At 42.7% G+C, this 21,076-nt stretch overlaps 1 protein-coding gene across 2 annotated transcripts in view; it reads left to right on the top strand.

Moving 5' to 3' along the window:
• The window catches only part of LOC144682810 (E3 ubiquitin-protein ligase SH3RF3-like), a 411,417-nt gene that overhangs the window by 351,744 nt on the left and 38,597 nt on the right, over positions 1-21,076 (top strand). For both annotated transcript variants that reach the window (XM_078545553.1, XM_078545551.1), the window contains exons 6-8: positions 2,758-2,928; positions 3,112-3,356; positions 5,452-5,777. In XM_078545553.1, the coding sequence (XP_078401679.1) occupies positions 2,758-2,928; positions 3,112-3,356; positions 5,452-5,777 (742 nt within the window). The remainder of the gene's footprint in view (positions 1-2,757; positions 2,929-3,111; positions 3,357-5,451; positions 5,778-21,076) is intronic.

The raw sequence follows: 21,076 nt of genomic DNA, 5'->3' as shown, positions 1-21,076 counted from the left end.
TCTCCCTGAGGCACGGAGCTGCCTCAGGGAGATTGAAGCACTTTTTAAAAAATTAATAAAGACAGTAAAAATTTTAAAAAGCATGTCCCCTCATGTGACTCTGTTGCATGAGATGGGGCATGTTTTTAAATCCAAAATAAAGTTATTTAACGTTTATTTGCTTTAGGAAACCTCATCCTGCTCATGGATGAGGTTTCCTAAAAAATGTAAAGGCTGCTTGGCCTTTTCGCCTGCCCATCAACCGTTAGGTTGGACGGGCAGTGTAAATTTGAATTTAATTAGTTTGGTAATGGCCTTGATAGGCCTTTTAATTATCGGCGTGTGCGCAGCCGCCTCCGGCGCAGCCAGCTGAACGAAATATCGCACGGGTGCACGATAAATTCGGGACACACACCCGATGCCATCACACTTCATTTTATGCTCGGGCGTGTCGGGCATGCGCCCGCACACCGAGCATAAAATTCTGTCCATAGTTTAAATTCTGTCTTAGCCAAAAACATGGCTTCCATAATGTGAGGAAACCCTTTGTTGAAATGTGCAAAGAGCGGTTAATTAATAAAGGCTGAGAACCTTCATTCCTGTGCTGCTTCTGTTCACAGCACCTGTGTGTTTTTGTCCTTTTGCTGCCTCCTTTTGCCATGTCCTCCTGCTCCCAACCTTTCCAATCAAATGTCCAACCCTTTCTCTTTCTCCCCTCTGCCAATCTGCCTCCAACGAAAACCAAATGTCATCATATCTCTTCTGTGATGTGGCAACCAGCTTTATGTTATTTAAAATTTTAAGGAGGTAGATTTTTCTCTTTTACTGCCAAATAAAGCACTAGCAGTAGCAGCTCATTTGCCTGTAATCGGAAGGTTGGGTGGGGTATATAACAGGGAGCTGACCTGTCTTTCCAGCTACTAATGAAAGTTAAGATCTACACATTAGTGTCAGATTAGCTCATATACAGAAAATCCATGGAGTCTAGCACTCTTCATCACCTCCACCTTTACCTTCCACTCCACCAGACTCCAAATTCAATGGATCATCCCCCACAATTTCTGCCATCTCCAGTATGATTCCACCACCAAACACATCTTTTCCTCCTCATTCAGCATTCTGAAAGGATCATTCCCTCTGTGATAACCACTCCTCAATCAGCCCCAACACCCTCTCCCCTTCTCACAGCACCTACCTATGAAAGCACAAAAGATGCAACGCCTGTCCTTTTATCTCCTTCCTTCTCACCTCCCAAGTTCGCAAACACTCTATCCAGCTGAAACAGAGATTTACTTGTACTTCTTTCAATTTAATAGACTGAACTCACTGCTCATGATGTGGTCTCCTGTACAAGGAGGAAACCAAACACAGACAGGGTGCCCTGAGTTTCCAGTCACCTGTCATTTTAATATTCCGCCTTGCTCCCACTCTGACCATCCTATCATCAGCTTCCTACATTGTTCCAATAAAGCTCAAAGCAATCTTAAGGAACAGCATCTCATCTTTCTACTGGGCACATCTGAACTCAACAGGGAGTTCAACAATTTTAGAACATAACCTCTACCCCATTTTATTTCTTTTGTTTTTCTTTCTCTCTTGTTCCTTTTTGCCTTCCCTCTGCTTTTAGACAGCATCTATTCATGATCCTGCCATTCATACCTTCTCTAGACATATCTTTTTTTTACTTAACCCAACACTACTCCCTTTGGCCTTGCACCATAAACTCTTTTGTCATTTTACCTCTCCTGCTCTCCACCCTATCTGAGAGCTTTCCTTTTGTCCTTTCTCTTACCCTTACCCCTTTCACTTGCTCAAAACTTATTACATTTCTCACTTCCCAGTTCTGATGAAGGGTCACAGATCTGAAACATTGGCCCCCATCGCGGGCAGGATGGAAAATTCAGAAAATCCCAGCCATTAATTCTGTTCCTCTCTCCACAGGCGCTGCCTGATCTGCTGAATATTTCTGATTTTTCTGCTTCTATTTCAGACTTCCTGCATCCACAGTATTTTGCTTTTGTCTCTGATTTATGGCATTCTTCCTCAAACCTTTCTGCCATCTCCACCTCTCTCTCTCTTCCTTTAAGATGCTTCTTTAAACCTACCTCTTTGATCTGTCCAATACCTCTGTGTGATTCAGTATAAAATATTGTTAGATGATCCTATTAAGTACTTTGGGATATTTTACGATGTCGTTGGCGCTATATAAATGAAAGTTGTTGCTGCACAACTTGAAGCTCTTGCAAAGATATGCGTGTTGCAAGACATTTATTGCAGCTTTGCCAGGAATTTGCTCAGAGTTGGTTCCCCCCTGTTGCTATAACTTTGTTGGAAGTGCATTGAAACCCCCGCTAACACATGTAATCTTCAATGAACAGCAGTTTTCTTCCTGAGGGATTTTTGGAAGGATATTACATATTTTTTAGTTCAGCTTCTTACACTTCTGGAATAATCATGAGAAAAGCACTTCTCCTTTAACCAATTATTAATTTTTCTCCAGAAACAGAGTTTATGATATAACAATTCTGCATGCCCCACATTTGGAGGCTTGAGAATTCCCTGAAATCTCACTTACTCCGTTGGATGAATTCTGCCACTGGAGTGGGAGAACCAGCTGCAGTAACAGCCTGGTATTTGGCCCACAGCAGCGTACCCATAATAGCTGGTCACAGAAATAGCATTCGTTATTAATGTACAGCGAGATTTACAGACGAATGCAGCAAGCTGATTGGAGGTTGTGCATTTTAACTTTCCATATGACTCATTTTATAACTCTAGATATATGGCCATGTACGCCTACAAGCCACAGAAAGCAGATGAGCTGGAGCTGCGGAAAGGAGAGATGTATCGTGTCATTGAGAAATGTCAGGATGGATGGTTCAAAGGCACTTCACTGAGAACTGGAATGTCTGGTGTCTTTCCTGGAAATTATGTGACTCCTGTCTCCAGGTGGGTGCACGAGCAGATCACAGAAACTCTCGGGCCAAACTCGACTGTCTCAAGGAAGCAGTGATGATATCAGGAGTAAATATAGGACAACTCTTTTTCTATAAACTTTGTCATTTGAGTAAAGAAGTAAAGACAGTAGTGTAGGCAACAATTCAATACCGTGTGGTATCTGTTTTGTTTTAGGGCTCCTTTCGGTGTGGCTCAGTCAAAAAACGCAGTGCCAGGAGGTGCTGTCCAAACCATAAAAGGAAGCTCCCCATCGGGCCATTCTGCAAACAGTCTTGTGAATAATGGCGTGAGACCCATTCCTCCTGTTGCCATCTCCTCTGTTCAGCCACAGCTTCACACGTCCAGTCCGCAGATCAACAACTGCTTGCGTTACTCAGGGCAGCAAACTGTCAACCAAGCCCGCAGTGCAATGCAGATGGGTAAGTAATGCACATCGTTAAAGCTCTCTTCCAAGCTAATACCTCTTTCCACTGCATAGGCTAAATTTTATACTGCTTGTTATACTTGTAGTAATCAATTTCATCCATTCATCGCGTAAACAGTACAGAAACAGGAAACTCTACCCAACAGATTGTTGCTGGTGTTTATGTTCCACATTAGCTTCCTCCCACCTTTCATATGCTTACCTAGCTTCCCCTTAAATGCATCTATGTTATTCAGCTCAACTGCTTCATGTGTGTAGAGAGTTCCACATTCTAACCACATTCTGGATAAAGCAGTTTTTCCTCAAATCCTCAGAAAGGTAAACTTCTACCTTTACCACAGCGTGACCAACTAGTAAGCGATACCTGAGACAGCTTTCCCTGGGATAACCCAAAGCCAATGCCCTCCAGAGGATAAACCTGGACAAGCTTGTCATATGGACAGTTGTGTATCTCACAGCTCTCAGCCTCAGGGTTTTGAAATTTGAAATTTTGAAATTCAATAAGTGCACTTTAAATGTGAGTTGAAAGCTTTGGGTAGCATTTAGTGTCACAATATAATATCAATATCACAATGCCACAATTTTTCTAAACTTTACTTTTAAAAGAAGGACTTTATAGAGGAGTCAGTGTCCGTTTTGAGAGCATGAATAGATGATACCTCAGGGCGCAACGAAGGAGCAGCATGGGTGCTCCTGAATCACTGCATTACTTAATTTAGCAACTTCAACTTTGTGAGGAAAGTATTTGGCATTTTTTTTTGATTGAAGAGAACCTTGTTTTTTTATCTCAAAGCAAGTGACATGATGATACAGTTCAAAGCAATTTGCAACTTCGTGTCATGTTTATGATACAAGTCTTTCCTTTTTCCAGAAGCTGTCTGACTAGTTGCATGTTTCTAGCATATCTTGATTTAATTACATAGAAATTTGGGAATTTGTAACCAATGTTTTGGAGATTGAATTATGTGATTCCATCCATTTGTAATAAATCCCACTGACTGATACTGACAGATGAATCATTTTCTGTTGCATGGGGACTCTGCCTCCAGACAACTCAAGGATATGAAGTGAAGGAACTACCAATGTAATGGTGCCCTATGTCAAACTTAAAATTCAGGTCTTATTTTATGTTTTGACAAAGGAAAATAATTCAGAGTTTTTTCCTTCTAGTGTAACTTATTTTAACTTATGAAAAAAATCTTTCTTGTATGATTTACAATTCTAGAAGGAAAAAAGATACCTTGTATGTATCAGGTGATTGCTATTCAACTTGTATATTGTTACATAATATTGTTTATATGTTTTTATAAAAAGTGAATAGAAGGAGAGGATGAATAGTAACATAGTCTACCTGGGTCTTTGATACTGCTCCTAGCTCCAGGCTATGGCACAGCACTGGAGAGCTCTAGATGAAAATGGAGAAGGAGATGTATGGAGCAAACCAGCTTTGTTTGCTCGTGGGAGCAACAGCCCTTTTCTTTCCGTTTGATTGTTTCTTTTACTCTTTAAATCTGAATTATGAATGCTGTTTTGATGTGATGTCCTTGTCATCTTCTACTCTTGCCTTCATGAAAAGTAAGACTCGAGTGCAACATTTCAGATATCCTCATTAATACCCATGTTTCCCAGCCGTAGCTGTAAAGCCACATTGTGCTGCATTTTATGAGTCAATCTTTTTTAGGGTTGGATGGTATTATAAGACCAAATATATTTAACTAAAAAATTTTGAAAACCTTTGTTTTAAGATAAATTTTTTTCTATTGTCCAAGTATGGGAAAGGTTTCCAGGGAATATCGCAATTTAAGCATTTAATGTTGCGTCTCATATGATCACAGGCAGCCTTGCTTTGAATCAGGAATTTATTGTGTAGGAAACACCCAGTGGGAGTCTGCAGTATATTGTGTACCGTCTTCCATTTTGCTTTCTGTGTTTTGAGAAGCTGTTTTATTGAGAAGCTGTGTGCAGTGGTAGGATTAACATGGCCACTATCATGTGAGAATAATCTGAGGAAGCAACATCCTGAATAATCTGATCGAAAGGGTGCTCAGACTTATCTGTCTTTTGCTATCTCTCCCATTTTATTTTTTCAGTCCATCCTGCTGTTCAAGCGCTTGAACGTCCTACAGCAACTGTACCACCACTAAGAACGCAAAGTCCTCCCACCCGTATCCCGGCCACTGTGGTGCGACCACAGCCAATAACCTCACCGCAACACGTCTATCAATCCTCTGGAGCTTCTGGTGCTAGACCAACCATTTCACTCACTTCCGCCGCTGTAGCAATTACTCCTCCAAATGTTAATGCAGCCAACTTGAATGGGGACACAATGAGCGGACCGGCGAGTACGTCAGTAACTTCCAGTCCATCAAATTCCGCACCTACTGTGCCCAAATTGGAAGAGCGGAAAAGTGAGAGGGTGAGATTTATAAGTAGATTGTTCAATGTGTGGGTTTTTATCTAATCTTTCATTCTCCTACCTTATATTTTTCATGTGATAATTAGAGAATGGCCAGCTGATTGTACGGAATCTTTCCACATTCAAGACTGACCGCGTAACTTGCAAGCTGACAACAAAGTCACTCATTACATGTTCAGGCTCATTATTGGAAGTATTTGCTGTTTCTTTACTGACCATATTATTTCTAATGTCTGTAGTAACTGAATTAATTTTTCTTGTGTTACTGCTATCCTGAAGCCAATGAATTCTATTCAGATAGAGCTCCAGAAAGGGCATGTAGCCACTGCTACCTCCCTGAGTAAACATTTTTCGTGGTTAGACCTAATCAGCAAGAGATGGCCAACCATTTAATTGAAGGGCATGATTTTTTAAATTCTTTCTTGGGATGTGGGCATTGTTGACAAGGCCAACATTTGTTTGAACTGAGTGGCTTGTTAGACCATTTCAGAGGGCTGTTAAGAGTCAACCACATGGTTGCGGTTAGGCAATGGCTAATATTTAAGGAATGAAGATATGCATTGCAATAGTTATATATTCCTTTCTGGTGCAAAAACACAACAGGAAAAGTGGCCCAACCATGACTAACAAAATAAATTAAGGATAGTATTAGATCCAAAGAGGAGTCACAAAGTTGCTAGAAAATGTAGCAAGCCTGACGATTGGGAGCAGTTTAGAATTCAGCAAAGGAGGCCCAAGAGTAAGATTAAGAGGGGAAAAATAGAGTATGAGAGTACACATGCAAGGAACATAAAGAGGACTGTAAAAGCTTCTATAAGTATGTAAGAAGAAAAAGATTGGTGAAGACAAATGTGGGTCCCTTACAGTCCAAAACAGTTGAATTTATAATAGAGAACAAGGATATGGCAGAGCAATTAAACAACTACTTTAGTTCCACCTTCATGGAAGAAGACATAAATAACTTCCCAGAAATACTAGAGAACAAAAGGTCTAGTGAGAAGGAGGAATTTAAGGAAATTAGTATTACTAAAAAAAAATAGTGCTGGAGAAATGAATGGGACTGAAAGCCGACAAAATCTCCAGGGCCTGATAATCCACATCCCAGGGCACTAAAGGAGTTGGCCGTGGAAATAGTGGATGCGTTGGTTGTCATCTTCCAAAATTCTTTAGATTCTAGAACAGTCCCGTCAGATTGGAGGGTGTCAAATGTAACCCCCCTATTTAAAAAAGGAGGGAGGAGAAAAGCAGGGAATTATAGACTGGTTATCCTAACATCAAATGCTAGAGTCTATTATAAAGGATGGGATAACAGGACACTTAGAAAATATCAACGGGATTAGAAAAGGTCAACATAGATTTATGAAAGGGAAATCAATTTTGAAAAACCTACTGGAGATTTTTGAGGACGTAACTCAGATAAGGGAGAACCAGTGGATGTGGTGTATTTGGATTTCAGAAAGCTTTTGATAAAGCCCCACACAGGAGTTATTGTGCAAAATTAAAGCACATGGGATTGGGGGTAATATATTGGCATGGATTGAGAATTGGTTAGCAGACAGGAAACAGAGAGTAGGAATAAATGGATCTTTTTTGGAATGGCAGGCAGTGACTAGTGGGGTACCGCAGGGATCAGTGCTTGGGCCCCAGCTATTCACAATGTCTATCAATGATTTGGATGAGGGAACCAAATGTAATATTTCCAAGTTTGCTGATGACACAAAACTAGGTGGGAATGTGAGTGGTGAGGAGGATGTTGAGAGGCTTCAAGGCAGTTAGACAAGCTGAGTGAGTGGGCAAATAAATGGCAGATGCAGTATAACATGGATAAGTGTGAAGTTATCCATTTTGGTAGGAAAAACAGAATGGTAGAGTATTATTTAAATGGTGATACATTAGGAAATGTTGATGTACAAAGGCACCTGGGTGTCCTTGTACATCAATCACTGAAAGCAATCATGCAGGTGCAGCAAGCAGTTAAGAAGGCAAATTGTATGCTGGCCTTCGTTGTGAGAGGACTTGAGTACAGGAGCAAGGATGTCTTACTGCAGCTATACAGAGCCTTGGTGAGACTACACCTGGAGTATTGTGTGCAGTTTTGGTCTCCTTACCTAAGAAAGGATATACTTGCCATAGAAGGAGTGCAGTGAAGGTTCACCAGACTGATTCTTGGGATGGCAGGATTGTCGAATGAGGAGGGATTGGGCCGACTAGGCCTGTATTCACTGGAGTTTAGGAGGATGAGAGGGGATCTCATTGAAACGTATAAAATTCTGACAGGACTGGACAGACTGGATGCAAGGATGATGTTTCCTCAGGCTGGGGTATCTAGAACAAGGGGTCACAATCTCAGGATAAAGGGGAAGGGCATTTAGGACTGAGATGAGGAGAAACCTCTTCACTCAGAGGGTGGTGAACCTTATTAATTCTCTACTACAGAAGGCCGTGGGGGCCAAGTCACTGAGTATATTTAAGAAGGAAATAGAAAGATTTCTGAACTCCAAAGGCATCACGGGGTATGGGGAGAGAGCGGGAGTATGACGTTGATAGAGGATCAGCCATGATCATATTGAATGGTGGAGCAGGCTCGAAGGGCTGAATGACCTACTCCTCTTCTATTTTTCTACATTGCTGTGGATTTAAAGTCACATGTCGGCCAGACCAGGTAAGGATGGCAGCTTTCCTTACCTAAAGGGCATTAATGAACCAGTTGGGTTTTTACAACAATCGATGATAGTTTCTTGGTCACAATTACTAGCTTTCGATTCTAGATTTTATTAATTGAATTTAAATTCCACTAGCTATTGTGGTGGGATTTAAACTTGTGCTTCCAGAGATTAGCCTGGGCCTCTAGAGTACCAGTCGAGTGACATTACCACTACGTCACCATCTCCCCCGATATCTGGGCCTGACCCGTCTGAACTCTCATCACTGTGTCCACATTTTCAGAGAGGATTATTGGCTAATTATCAAGAGAAAGCATTCCGATTGGTTTTGTCCTTCACTATTTTGATGACACTGAGCCAACCAGAGATTCCTCATTGCCACTTTGGTTGTTGTTGACTCACCTTACATAGACTACATATTGAATGTTAATCTATTCTATTCCGTATGACCAGGTACCAAACCATGCAATACTTTCATCTGATAATCCATTAAGGATCTCTGAAAATAGCTACTTTACTGATTAGTTTTACAATATTTTAGTCTTCAGAAAATCTGTGGGTTCCACCTTGGGAGATTCTTTGTCACTTCAGTGCCATGGTAGAAAAAATATTCCCCCACTAATAACACAAGTGTGATAGATTCATGTATTAAAACAGACACATTATGCACTCGATAACTTACATTCTCTATTACAAGTACACTCTTCATCTTCTCTAAATAATTCAACCCTTTCTGTAACCAAAAGGCACAATTGCATTCACCAGAATTAAAAGATACTGTTTAGTCATTTTTGAACTATTATATCTTCTATAATATATATAACTATCCTTATTTTTGCCTAAAGTATGAACATGAGGCATACTGGGAAATAATAGGACTCAAGTTTAACTCAGCCATGAGTAACATCTCACATCCGTAACTCTACTGCTGATGGGTTATGAGGCAATCCTCCTGGGACAAATTAATAGGAGGAATGGCAATCAATTGCCCACTATCGTCCGCATGGTTCATCGCTCTTCCATTTTATAACACATTGGCAGTGTTCTGCATCTGGGGATCAATTATATCCCTGTTTCTGCATTTAGATGCTGCGGTATCCTTAATTTTCTGAGCGTGTTGATCAAGCTGAAGAGAATATTAAATACATTTTTTGCCCTTTTTAACCCCAGAGAGTGTGCTCAGGAAAGGCTGCAAATTAGGATGGGACCTGGTTACAGCAGATCTCAGCTTTACTTTGGATGTTTCCAAAGGGCTTTGTGAGCTACATTTCCAGCCTCACAGGCCCACTGTATTATTGGTGGCTGATTTGCCCAGTGAAAGCAGGTATACCAGTACTTTCCTGGCAGAAGTAGGACCCACCATAGCTTCAGGGAAACCAGTTTTGTTTTACGTAAAATAAATCATAATTGTAATTGTATAATGATGTGCTGTTTCCAAGGAAAACTGCTTATATTGTACAGGATTTATAATTAATATAATTTATGTATATAATGTGTTTTTACATCCGTACTAGTAAATTATCCTGCAGTTTATATCCACAATGACAAGAATTGGATACAAGGTTTCAGCAACTCCCTCAGTTGCAACACCTACTGGACAGGGTCAATGGGCAACTCCATATCAGCAGTTTCTTACAGCACAGAAGGAGGCCAATCAACCCATCATGTCTCTGCTGGCTATTTAAAAGAGTTGTGCAATCTAATCTCACACCCCAGTTTTTTCCCCCATAATCCTGCAAATTAGTCCTCTTGAAGCACATGCCCAATTGCCATTTATAAGTTCCTAAGGAATCTCTTTCTACTACCCTTTCAGGTAGTACATTCAAGATCTTAACAACCCTGTGTAAAGAAATTTCTTCTCATTTCCCCTCTTGTTCTTTTGCCAATTCTTTTAAGTCGGTGACCTCTGGGGCAGAATATTGCCATCGGTGTGCTGGGGTGGGCCTGACATGCCAACATGTAAATTGACGCGCGATTACGTTGGGCGTGCATGCATCATTTCAATATTTCATTCGGCTGACGCGCACTGGAGGCGGCTGTGTGCCCGTCGAACTGTCGACGGCCTATTAAGGCCATTAAAAAAGCAATTAAAGTTGTTAGCAAAACTGCCCGTCCAACCTTAAGGTTGGCAGGCAGGCGAAGAGCCCAAGCGGCCTTCGCGTTTTCCAGGAAACCTCATCCACGGGCAGGGTGAGGTTTCCTGAAGGTTTTATAAAATAAATAAATACATTTTCTTGACTTCACAAACATGTCCCAGCACATGTAACACTGTCACATGAGGGGACATATTTAAATAATTTTTTGCTTTATTATTTAAAATTTTTTATTATGTACTTAATCTCTCTGAGGCAGCTCTGTGCCTCAGGGAGACTTCGCACTTGCGCGAAAGAGCACAGGCCCTGACTCTCCCTCCTCCCCCAGCCCACCCAGGTAGCGCTGCACTACTGCTGGATGGGCCTTAATTGGCCCGCCCGCGTAAAATGACGCACAGCCGATCGAGGGCGACGATTGGCTCCCCGCCCGCCCCTGCCCACTCCCACCCAGCCCGCCCAACATAGGTAAGATTCTACCCCTGGTTCCAATACACTTGCCAGTGGAAATAGTTTATTTTTTTTTATTCTTTCATGGGATGTGGGTATTGCTGGCAAGGCCAGCATTTGTTACCCATCATTCATTGCTCTTGAAAAGATGGTGCTCTATTAAACCATGTCCTCAATTTGAATACCTCTATTAGGTATTAACCTTCTTTTCTTTAAGGAGAAAAATCCCAGCTTCTCTAATCTCTCCGCATAACTGAAGTCCCTCATCTCTGATGTCATGTTGGTAAACCTTCTCCATATCCTCTCCAGGACCTTGAGATCCTTACTTAGGTGTGGTCCTCCAATACTCCAACTGAGACCAAAGTAGAGATTTGTGAAAAATTTAGCATGACTTCCTTTTTTTTGTATACAATGCCCCTAATTATAAAGACAAGCTTCCCATGCACTTTCTTAATCATCTTATCAACTTGCCCTGCCACCTGAAAGATTTATGAATACTCCCTCCCAGTTCCTTTGCTCTGCACTCCCCCTCAAAATAATACCATTTAGATTAGACTGCATCTCAAATGTTGTTTCTCCCAATGTGCGACACTTTATTAATCTGTATTAAATTGCATCTACTACGTGCCTGCCATTTGACCGGTCTGTCTCAGTCCTGAAAATTTGTACTATCATGCTTACTATTTACTAGATTACCAAGTTTTGTACCATCTGCAAAATTTGAAATTGTACTCCCTATACCCAGATCCAGGTCATTTATATATGGTGACAAAAACGTGACTAAAATCCAGATACAGTAATAGGGAGTTGGATGGAAAATACACTCATGGACGAGATTTTTAATAATATATAAATAGGTATCTAGACACAATTATTTTTTGCCTGCAACTACATCTGAAGTGGAATTTCAAGAAAACCAATGGTATGATTTCTAGAACGTTAATGAAGTCTCCCATTTCTGTACCCTTTCCATGATTCTCTGGTGCTGTCTTAAGTGTGTTAAAGCAGCTCACTCACCAACCCACCCACCTTCTTTAAGAGATGGAAAAAAATCAGACTATAAATCAATCCAGACTACTGATTGGTTCTAGAATTTGGAGCTATTGGTGCGTAGCGGAGTGCAAAAACAACTTAAAATAAGGAGCCTATTGAAATCTCTGCAAGTCTCATGACAGCCTGTGTGCTCATAGATCTTAATGTTTTTGCACACACTGAAGCTGTTGTTGGTTTTATTATTCAGTTATTCCAACTGTCCTCTAGCTAATATCTTGGGAAAATGCCAGCTGACAGACAAATAAAATCACCTCTATAAATGTGACTCTTTGTTTTTAACAAAGTTAGCTTAAGCTCAAGGACTCAGAATCTTTGGTCTGGGTTGCGTTGCTGAGAGCATAGGCTAATAAAAGCCATTCAAGATTGTTTAAAAATTGAAGGAAATGGAAATTTAAAAAATGGAAATGCTGGAAATCAAAATTAAATTTAATAATGGGGATTAGGTGAACACGTTTTAGTAGAGCTCTATTTTGCCCACAAGAATGATTTCAATTGCTCTGTGCCTTACCATTTCAGTGCACCCTCCAATTCAGCTTTTACTGCCTTTGCCTCTGGCCTCCTGCATTGCTCCAACCAGGATCACACACATTTCTGAAGCAGTGCCTCATATTCCTCTTTGGGACACTGTCCTCTGTTTTGAGTGTTGATTTTAACAGCTTCGGAGCTCAGCTTTGATTTTCCTGCCAAATCCTCCTGTTCACATTCCAACATGAGCCCTTCTATTTTGGCCCTGTTTCACTCAATTTCTGTCTTTACAACACCTTTTTGTAATTGAAATGAAAAAACGTTTGTATTTTTCAGCAGTTTTCACTTTCCAACTGTAAAAAAATTATTCATAAGCTATTAAGCCCCATTTGCTGCCTCTTTTAGCATTTAACACATTTGTCTCAACAACTTCATTGTTTCCAATTCTCCCCTTTTTTTTCACCAAACCTACAAAGGAGGTCTCCTAGCTTTTTAGTTTTACATCTGACAAAGGCTCTCTATTTGAAACATTAAGCTACCATTTTCAGATGCTGGCAGATCTTGTAGAATTTTATGAACCTGAATTTCCATCGGATTAGCGCTGCACTTCAGCTGTAAATCAGCCAGTAATGCACGATTGCCTCCGGGAAATGGACAGGAACCTCGGTACGTCAAGTCTCAGCTGCCACTGCAGATTTCCATCGAGATATGGCTGGTGCTTAACTTCCCCAAACATGGGCCTGCCCTTGGAAGGGACGAGGCCAGGAGCTGAATTCCTATACAAGTTGTTTCCTTAGCCTTGTCCTTTCTAACAATCTTAGCCTGAGCCCTGCAATGACCCTGGCGTACAGGCTTTTACAGCAATAGAATTGGGGCACACTTAGGGATCTAAGGCCTGGAAGCTTTAGTCGCAGTCTCAGCAGCACGATTTTCTTTTGGCATGTGCTGTAATAAAGGAGGTTGACAGGAGAGTGTTAAAGCATTTTCCTGATCAATGGTATCAGCTTCTACACTAGCAGCAGGTCAGTTTCACTTGTAATACCCAGCCCCCTCTTCTGGTAAATATCCAAGATTTTATCATTGTGATGTGGATGCTCACCACTGGTATGATAATTAGATGATCTCCCATTACTCCAGACACTCCAGTGAGGTCAGGTGCAGAGGCTGAAGATGTTTGGTCCTTATAATTTTATTCTTAAAACTACATGAACATGACATGATAAAGTGAGTTGGTTTCAGTCTCAAGTTCTGTGCTGGGCTTGGTTAGTAACATTCTCATCACTGAGTCAGCATATTCTGTGTTCAAGGACTTGAGCACACAATCTAGGCTAATACTCCAGTGCAGCATTGAGGTATTGATGGATGTGCTGTCATTTGGATGTGACATTAAACTGAGTCCTAGTTAAAAATAATTACATAAATGTAGTTTTTGGTATCTGACTTAAAATCAACCTTGGCAGCGGTTTGGGAGCATTTGGAGACTTGAGAGTGTGCCTTCTATCCTCTTTTCTTTTGCCAAACCTAAGATATCATCCCATTCCCGGTGGGTCCTACCTCATTAATAATGCATTCACGGGAAACGCAAGGGACCGACGGCAGGGTAGCCTCTGATTTGCCCATTAGGAAAATATGCCAATTAGAAGAGGTAATTAACAAATACTAGAATAATAGATACCGACAAAATAAATCATAGTCACATTTTTGCTCCAATTCTTTGTACCCCTAAGCCCATGGAGAGCTGTATCAGCGATATTGGTAAACCTCAAGTCATCCTTTGGGTATGCTTTGGAAAGATGCTTGTAATGCAGTGCAGTTGACATATATCTGAATTTTGCCACACTGTTACCAGAATCTCCTGGGATTACTTTTGAGCATAATCTACCATTGGATGCATTTACACATTCTTCCAAATGATTCTCAGTGCAGCATTAAAGATTGAACTGTGGAGAGTGAACAGCTGTGCTCCAATTTTCTTTTCATTCAATACTTAAGGTGGTGAAGAGAGAAAAGCAATTCTGGAACCGATTACAAAATGCTTTTTGCTTTGATCCTTTTCTTTTTCTTTCTGAATTGACGATGCTTTCTCACACACACCAATTCTTTAGCTAAGAGGGAGAAATGGTCTACATTGCAGTTCTATGTGTTTAATATTGTAAAGCTACTCTGTTGAGACAGAGCATTTTTCTACCTCAATTGCCCCCATCCAAATGCCCGACAGAGAACTGGCAAAATCTAATTATTAGGGAGCAGTGATGCTTGAATCTCAGATGAGGTCCCTAGCTTGACAGTTCAGCAATCTTCTACTATGCAGCAGCCCTTAATTAACTCCATTAGTGAGTTGTAAATTTGAGTATTTGTCATTCAGGCTCAGTTGTCACGGTTGGCTGAATTTCATCTGTCCTCACCAGGCTGCAGTTTGAACAATGTCCTTGCACAAAGAAAGGACTAGGTAAACCTGACTTGCTTTGTTTGAATTGTACCACAAACGAGCAGATGATAGTAACATACTACTGGATCTGTAGTCAAACCGGATTCGGAAAATGAAGAATACAAATACCAAAAACGCGAGCTGAACCCTCAGCAGTGTTTAAAATCTGCTTTAAATATAGTTAAATATAGTTCTTTCAGTGATTACATCATGCTGATTCATTCTCCCTGTACCAGCTTAGCAGTAATGACAAACACTCGCATGGAACTATAATGTTGTCCAATACTGTCACAGTCTGGGTGCTGGTGCCTGCATTCTTTGTTGAGAGTATTTGAATAGCTGAGAGGCCTGTGGACAACTAGGGTGGGCACAGTACCAGTAATCCCTGATACCTGTACCTGGACAACACAGAAGCAAATCTGTTAGTCAGCCATGAATTATTCCAGTCTAAAGAGTCACAGAAGTATTTTGATCAATGTGTGGATCTGCTCTCACCCGGAACTGGAAAAAATTAATCAATTTTACTTCCAGTTTCCACTGTTGTCTCACCTTCACACGGTCCAACTCTGACACTTCCCTTCCCTTCCTTGACTTCTCAGCCTCCATTTCTGGGCTAGGGCTGTCTACTAATATTTTATAAGCTCAGTGACTCCCACAGCTATCTCAACTACACCTCCTCACACCCTGCCCTGCCTCCTGTAAGGACTTCCTTCCATTCTCCCAGTTTCTCCATCTCCATTGCATCTGCTCTGATGATACTACTTTCTACAAAAGTGCTTCTGACATGTCTTCCTTTTCCCTCAAAGGAGGATTCCCCCTGCACTGTGGTTGACAGGGTCCTCGACTTCTGCTCTCTCCCCTTCCCCTCTCTCCCAGAACTATGATAGGATTCCCCTTGTCCTCACTTTCCAACCCACCAGCCTGTACATTCAAAGGATCATTCTCCTCCATTTCCACCACCTCCTCTTGATGTCACCACCAAGCACATTTTCCCCTCCCTTCCCTTGTCAACATTCCAAAGAGACTGTTCCCTCCATGACACCTGGTCCATCCTTCTATCACCCCAAAACCTCATCCCCTTCCCACGGCACCTTCCAATGCAATCATAGGATGTGTAACACCTGTCTTTTATCTCCTCTCTCCTCGCTGCCCAAGACCCCAAACACTCTTTCCAGGTGAAGCAATGCCAATGCTTTACTTATATTTCTTTCAACTTATTATACTGCATTCACTGCTAATGCAGCCTCCACTACACTGGGGAGACCAAACGCAGACTGGGTGACCACCTTGCAGAACAGCCCCGCTCAGTCTGCAAGTATGACCCCGACCTCTCAGTTGCTTGCCATCTCAATGCACCACCTTGTTCTGATGCTCACATTTCTGTCCTGAGCCTGCTACAAGTGAAGCCCAACGCAAGCTTGAGGAACAGCACTTCATCTTCCAATTAGGCACTTTGCAGCTTTCTACACTTAACGTTGAGTTCAATAGTTTCAGACCATGAACTCTGTTCTCCATTTTGATGTGTTTTTTTGTCAAGTGCCAGACTGTGTCTTGTTTTTATATTTTTGCTTTCAGACAAAACTGTCCTATATTCTGCCACTAACACTCTGCAACTATGCTTTGTTTATTTACTACAAACACGACCACTCCCTTTGTCTTTTGTTCCATTGCATCTTTGTTATTTAATCTCTCCCACCCTTGCACCTATCCCTGACCTTCCCTTTTGTTCTACCTGACCCTGCTTTTGCTTTTTCAACAGCAGAAAATCCATCATATTTCTACCTTTCTTAGTTCCGAAGAAGAGTCATATCGGATCGAAACATTAACTCTGTCTCTCTCTCCACAGATGCTGCCAAACCTGCTGGGTTTTTCAGCACTTTATTCTTATTTCAGATATCCACAGTTAATAAGCTCTGCACAAGTATGCAGAAGGTGCACTTGCCAGCTTCTGAATATCAGTTGGATTTAACATGTGGAGATTGCAACGGGAGTGTTAGCTCCCTGCAAACATTGTAAACTAAGAGCGAAATCGCCCCAGAATTGCACTAAGTGCAGTAGTGGGTGCGAAAAATATTGTTTTACCTGCCGGCCACATTAACGGGTTATCGCACCCTATCATCCCATTCCCGATGGGTCCTGCCTCATTAATAATGCATTCACTGGAAACGCATGGGATCGCTGGCAGGGTAGCCTCTGATTTGCCCACCCCGCCATCACCTCAGGCCTTCAGTAATCCTGGTGCCATATTTAAAGGGCACCCTTGCCCAGAGCTAGCACTCTCTAAGGGATCAGAAGCTGCTAGAAAATCATGGCTGCCAAAGGGAGGAAACGTGCTGCCCCCAAATTTAATGAAGCCTCCCTCAGGCGCAGGCTGGCTGCAGTGGAGGCCCACCGTGAAGTCCTCTACCCCTGCTCTGAGTGAGGACCAGCAAGCAAAGTGACAAATCCAGCATGGGAGGCAGTGGCCACCCAGTGCCGCAAGAGGATGAAGGATCTTCTCTGTTCCGCCAGGGTAAGTCACTCTTCTCATCACTCACAACTCGCACACTCTCAAACCCATCATGCAGCCACAAGGTTCTCACTCACTGTCAGTTTAAGGGACATCACCATTCACTCTCTCACACACACCTTCATTTGCCCTGTGGATCATGTCCTCATCCCATCCATGGCACCACTCACCATCCACACATTCCAAGCATCCTTCTCATCTGGCCTGGCAGGCGTCCTGCTTACACTCACTCCATCTGTCTTCATGCAGGACAAGCTGGCACACAACAAGAGGGAGAGGTCACAGACTGGTGGAGGATTGTCTGACATCAAGATCCTCACAGACTTTGAAAATAGAGTCAATCAGCGACCATCTAGACCGTTCCTGTGCTGAGAGTGAAGTCGGCAGTGCTCAGTCAAGTGAGAATCCAGCAGTGCAACATCCATCAGACAACCATGATGTGAGTGAGTTCCCCTGTTCTGCGGTCCCATGCCGTGCACTAATTATCTCTCTATGCTTTTGCAGGCACATCTGGGAAACAGTCAAGGGGGTCCACAAGTCAGGTCCTCGTCTCAAGCCCCGAAGACACCTCGGAAGAAGAATCTGATGACATCCTAATTGACGACCTGTCACAGCGCTAACCCAAACCTTCCATCAGCGCAGAGACGCTCACCTCAGTGGGATCTAGTTCTAGAGTAGCCTGGGGATCACAATCTGGTGAGCACATCGCACTGTCTGATCCAAAGCAGGCAGAGGCAGGGACTTTCCAGGTGTCTGGCACTCAGAGGATTGCTGGAGGCCTGAAATCTACTGAGTCCGAGTCAAATGACGAGCCTCTGAACTCGGTCATGGCACAGTTGCTGGAGCTGCAAAGGCAAGCTCGGGAACATCAGGAAGGGATGTCCGCTGCACTCTTCAGATGGCAAGGCACGATGGAAGAGTCCGTTTGGCCTCAGGCTGAGGTGATAGTGCATTGTATTGGCATGCTGGTGCTGAGGTCAACCCTGGTAGGAAGGCGGCTGCTATGGAGACCTTGGTCCAGGACATCAGTCCTGCACTGCTGCACGGGCTGAACTCCATCGTTAACACAATAGTTGGTCTCCAATAGTTTAAACATGAGAGGGGTGCAGGGCAGCTCAATCTCACTCCAGCTTCCCCATCTCCTCAAGGAGTTGGCTAGGGGCCCTCAGGCATCCATAGGGAGGAAGATCAGCAGGTCCACACCCCGGGGCCATCCGCCCAGATGACTCTGGGAGTGTCCAGCCCAACCGAACCCCCTCTTCCTGTGATCCCACCAGCTCCAGCTCCACAGGCCGAGGGTGGTGCCACTGCCACTCAGCAGGACCCTAGAAGCAGGCCGAGGCCCTCCAGGTCTTGGGCCTCCAAAGGACCCTCATGAAGGTCATCACAGATAGGGTGTAGTGGTCAACAGGCTGCCTCCATCCCCGTTATTGGACATCCGCACCCCTGACATGGGGGAGCACCAAGACATAGCGACAGGGTTAGGAAAGTTAAGATGCACAGCTTGGGCACGGGTGTTAATCACTTGTACATAATGTTCACTAATGTAAATAAACTCCCAAGAATGTTTCCTTGTCTATGGCTCCTTGCTATGATGAGCCGTGTTCGTGTCACTCAGATGTGAAACCTAGGTTCCTGCACAAGATAAAGGCAGGTGTCTCAGTCCACGGCCTCTTCCCCGTGCAGTGTGTAACCTTCAGACCAAAGTGATGGTCCGGCTCACTGGACACATTAGTGATGACTGCACCTCTCTGGTGCTTGTCATTGCTGCCAGAATTTCGTGGGCAGGCGTCACAGAGTTCCATCATTCTCTCTGTGTGCTCTCAGCACCTTTGAGGTAGGGATGGTCCCCCATCTTTTCAACATCTGTGTCCAGTGATGGTGCACTCATGAAGGGTACAGGTGCTCAAGGCTGACAAAGGATCAGGTGCATCTCCATAGTATGACCCTGATCACAAACAAGCTGCCAATTTCTGAGACTAGTTACAAAATTCAATTATATTAATTCAATTCAATTGCTTTATTCTTCAATTTCAGAGTGGGAGCCCTGTATATGTTAATATACCACTTATAAATACAAAATTTAATTAAGCAGGCCTCTCATAACCTATTTTAATAAGGCCATTCAAAATCTGAAAGCACGTCAATCAATCTTCCTGAACTTATGAGAAAAAAATAACACATTAGGCAGGATTTTCCCCTCTCCGGGCAGGCATAGCAGGCGGGCTTGGGAACAGCCGCAAGGCGGACCGCCGCCCGCAATCAGGCTTCGACCACGATTTCACGCTGGCAGGCCAATTAACGGCCAACCCACGTGAAACACATGCTAAGAGCCTCAGTGCTGCCGGGGTGGGGGCAGGAGGAGCGCGAGCGCTGAAGTCTGAGCATGCGCGAGGGAGCGCGCAGCAAAAGCTCCCTGAAGGCACAGAGCTGCCTCAGGGAGCTGAAGAATTTTAAATACAAAAATAAACATTTTACAAATTATATAAACATGTCCCCACATGTAACTCAGTCACATGAAGAGGGACATGTAAAAAAATGATGTTAAAAATTTTTTATTGGCTTTTTAGTAACCGTTGGAAAACCCATCCCACCTGTGGACAAAGTTTTGTAAAAATGCAAAGGCCGCATGGTCTGTTCGCCCGCCTGCCAACTGTAAGGTTGGATGGGCAGCAAAAAAAAAAATTAATTGCTTAAGGGCCTTAATAGACCTGTTAATTATCAGCGGGCGCGCTGCCACCTCTCGCGCATGCCCTCTGACCGAAAGATCACAAGAGTGAGCGATGAAGTCGAGGTGCTCGTCCGATGTAATCACGCACTATTTCACTCCCGTTCAGGTCAGATGCGTGTCCGCGGGATGAAAAATTCTGCCCGTTGATTTTTATAGACGGGCACCAGATCACTTTTAGTTAATTATAGAAAACCACTCAATGAGAATAGTTGAGAATAGTTAATCGCTACTAAACTACAGGTACTAAGGGGTACAAAAACAGCATGGCCAGAATTTTATGCGGTAGTTTCAGGTGCACAGCCAGCCTGGAAGAAGATTAAATCGCACATGATGACATTGGATGCGCGTCCCAACATCATCGCCCACTTGCGCATGTTACGACCACAGCCGATGCTATTTGCTGAGCAAGCCATATCCCAGAGGGAAACTTGTCTTACTGATTATAACCCTTTTTTATGTATTTTTGTGAATGAGGGAAAGAATTATTGATCCCAGAAACATAGAATCCCAGTAACACTTTTGGATTTTAAAGCTAAAATATTTATTAAAGAAGAAAAAAATCTTAAACACACAAGATTAAAGTTACACAGTTAAAATAGTCTTACAAAACATCCCCCAAAAAACCTACTTGGTCAGTACAAACAAGTAAACTACTTGACAATAGCTCCCTTATAAATTTTAACTATAAAAATCCAGTTATTTTACCCAAGGCAAAACTGCTTTCACTTTCGTAAAGGTAAACCGCATGACTCCTCACTCTTTTTCACTCTACTCTGGAAATCTAAGAAAGTTCAGAAAACAAACTGCTTTCTGAGACAAAGACTTTTCTGGTTTGTCTGGATGGCTGTTTCATGTTTTGCACTTTTTCTCAGCACAGAGCTGGTCTCCAGACATCTCCCCTACACAGCAA

The sequence above is a fragment of the Cetorhinus maximus genome, chromosome 7, assembly GCF_964194155.1.
Source record: "Cetorhinus maximus chromosome 7, sCetMax3.hap1.1, whole genome shotgun sequence".
NCBI lineage: Eukaryota > Metazoa > Chordata > Chondrichthyes > Lamniformes > Cetorhinidae > Cetorhinus > Cetorhinus maximus.
This window is presented reverse-complemented; position numbering and strand designations above follow the sequence as displayed.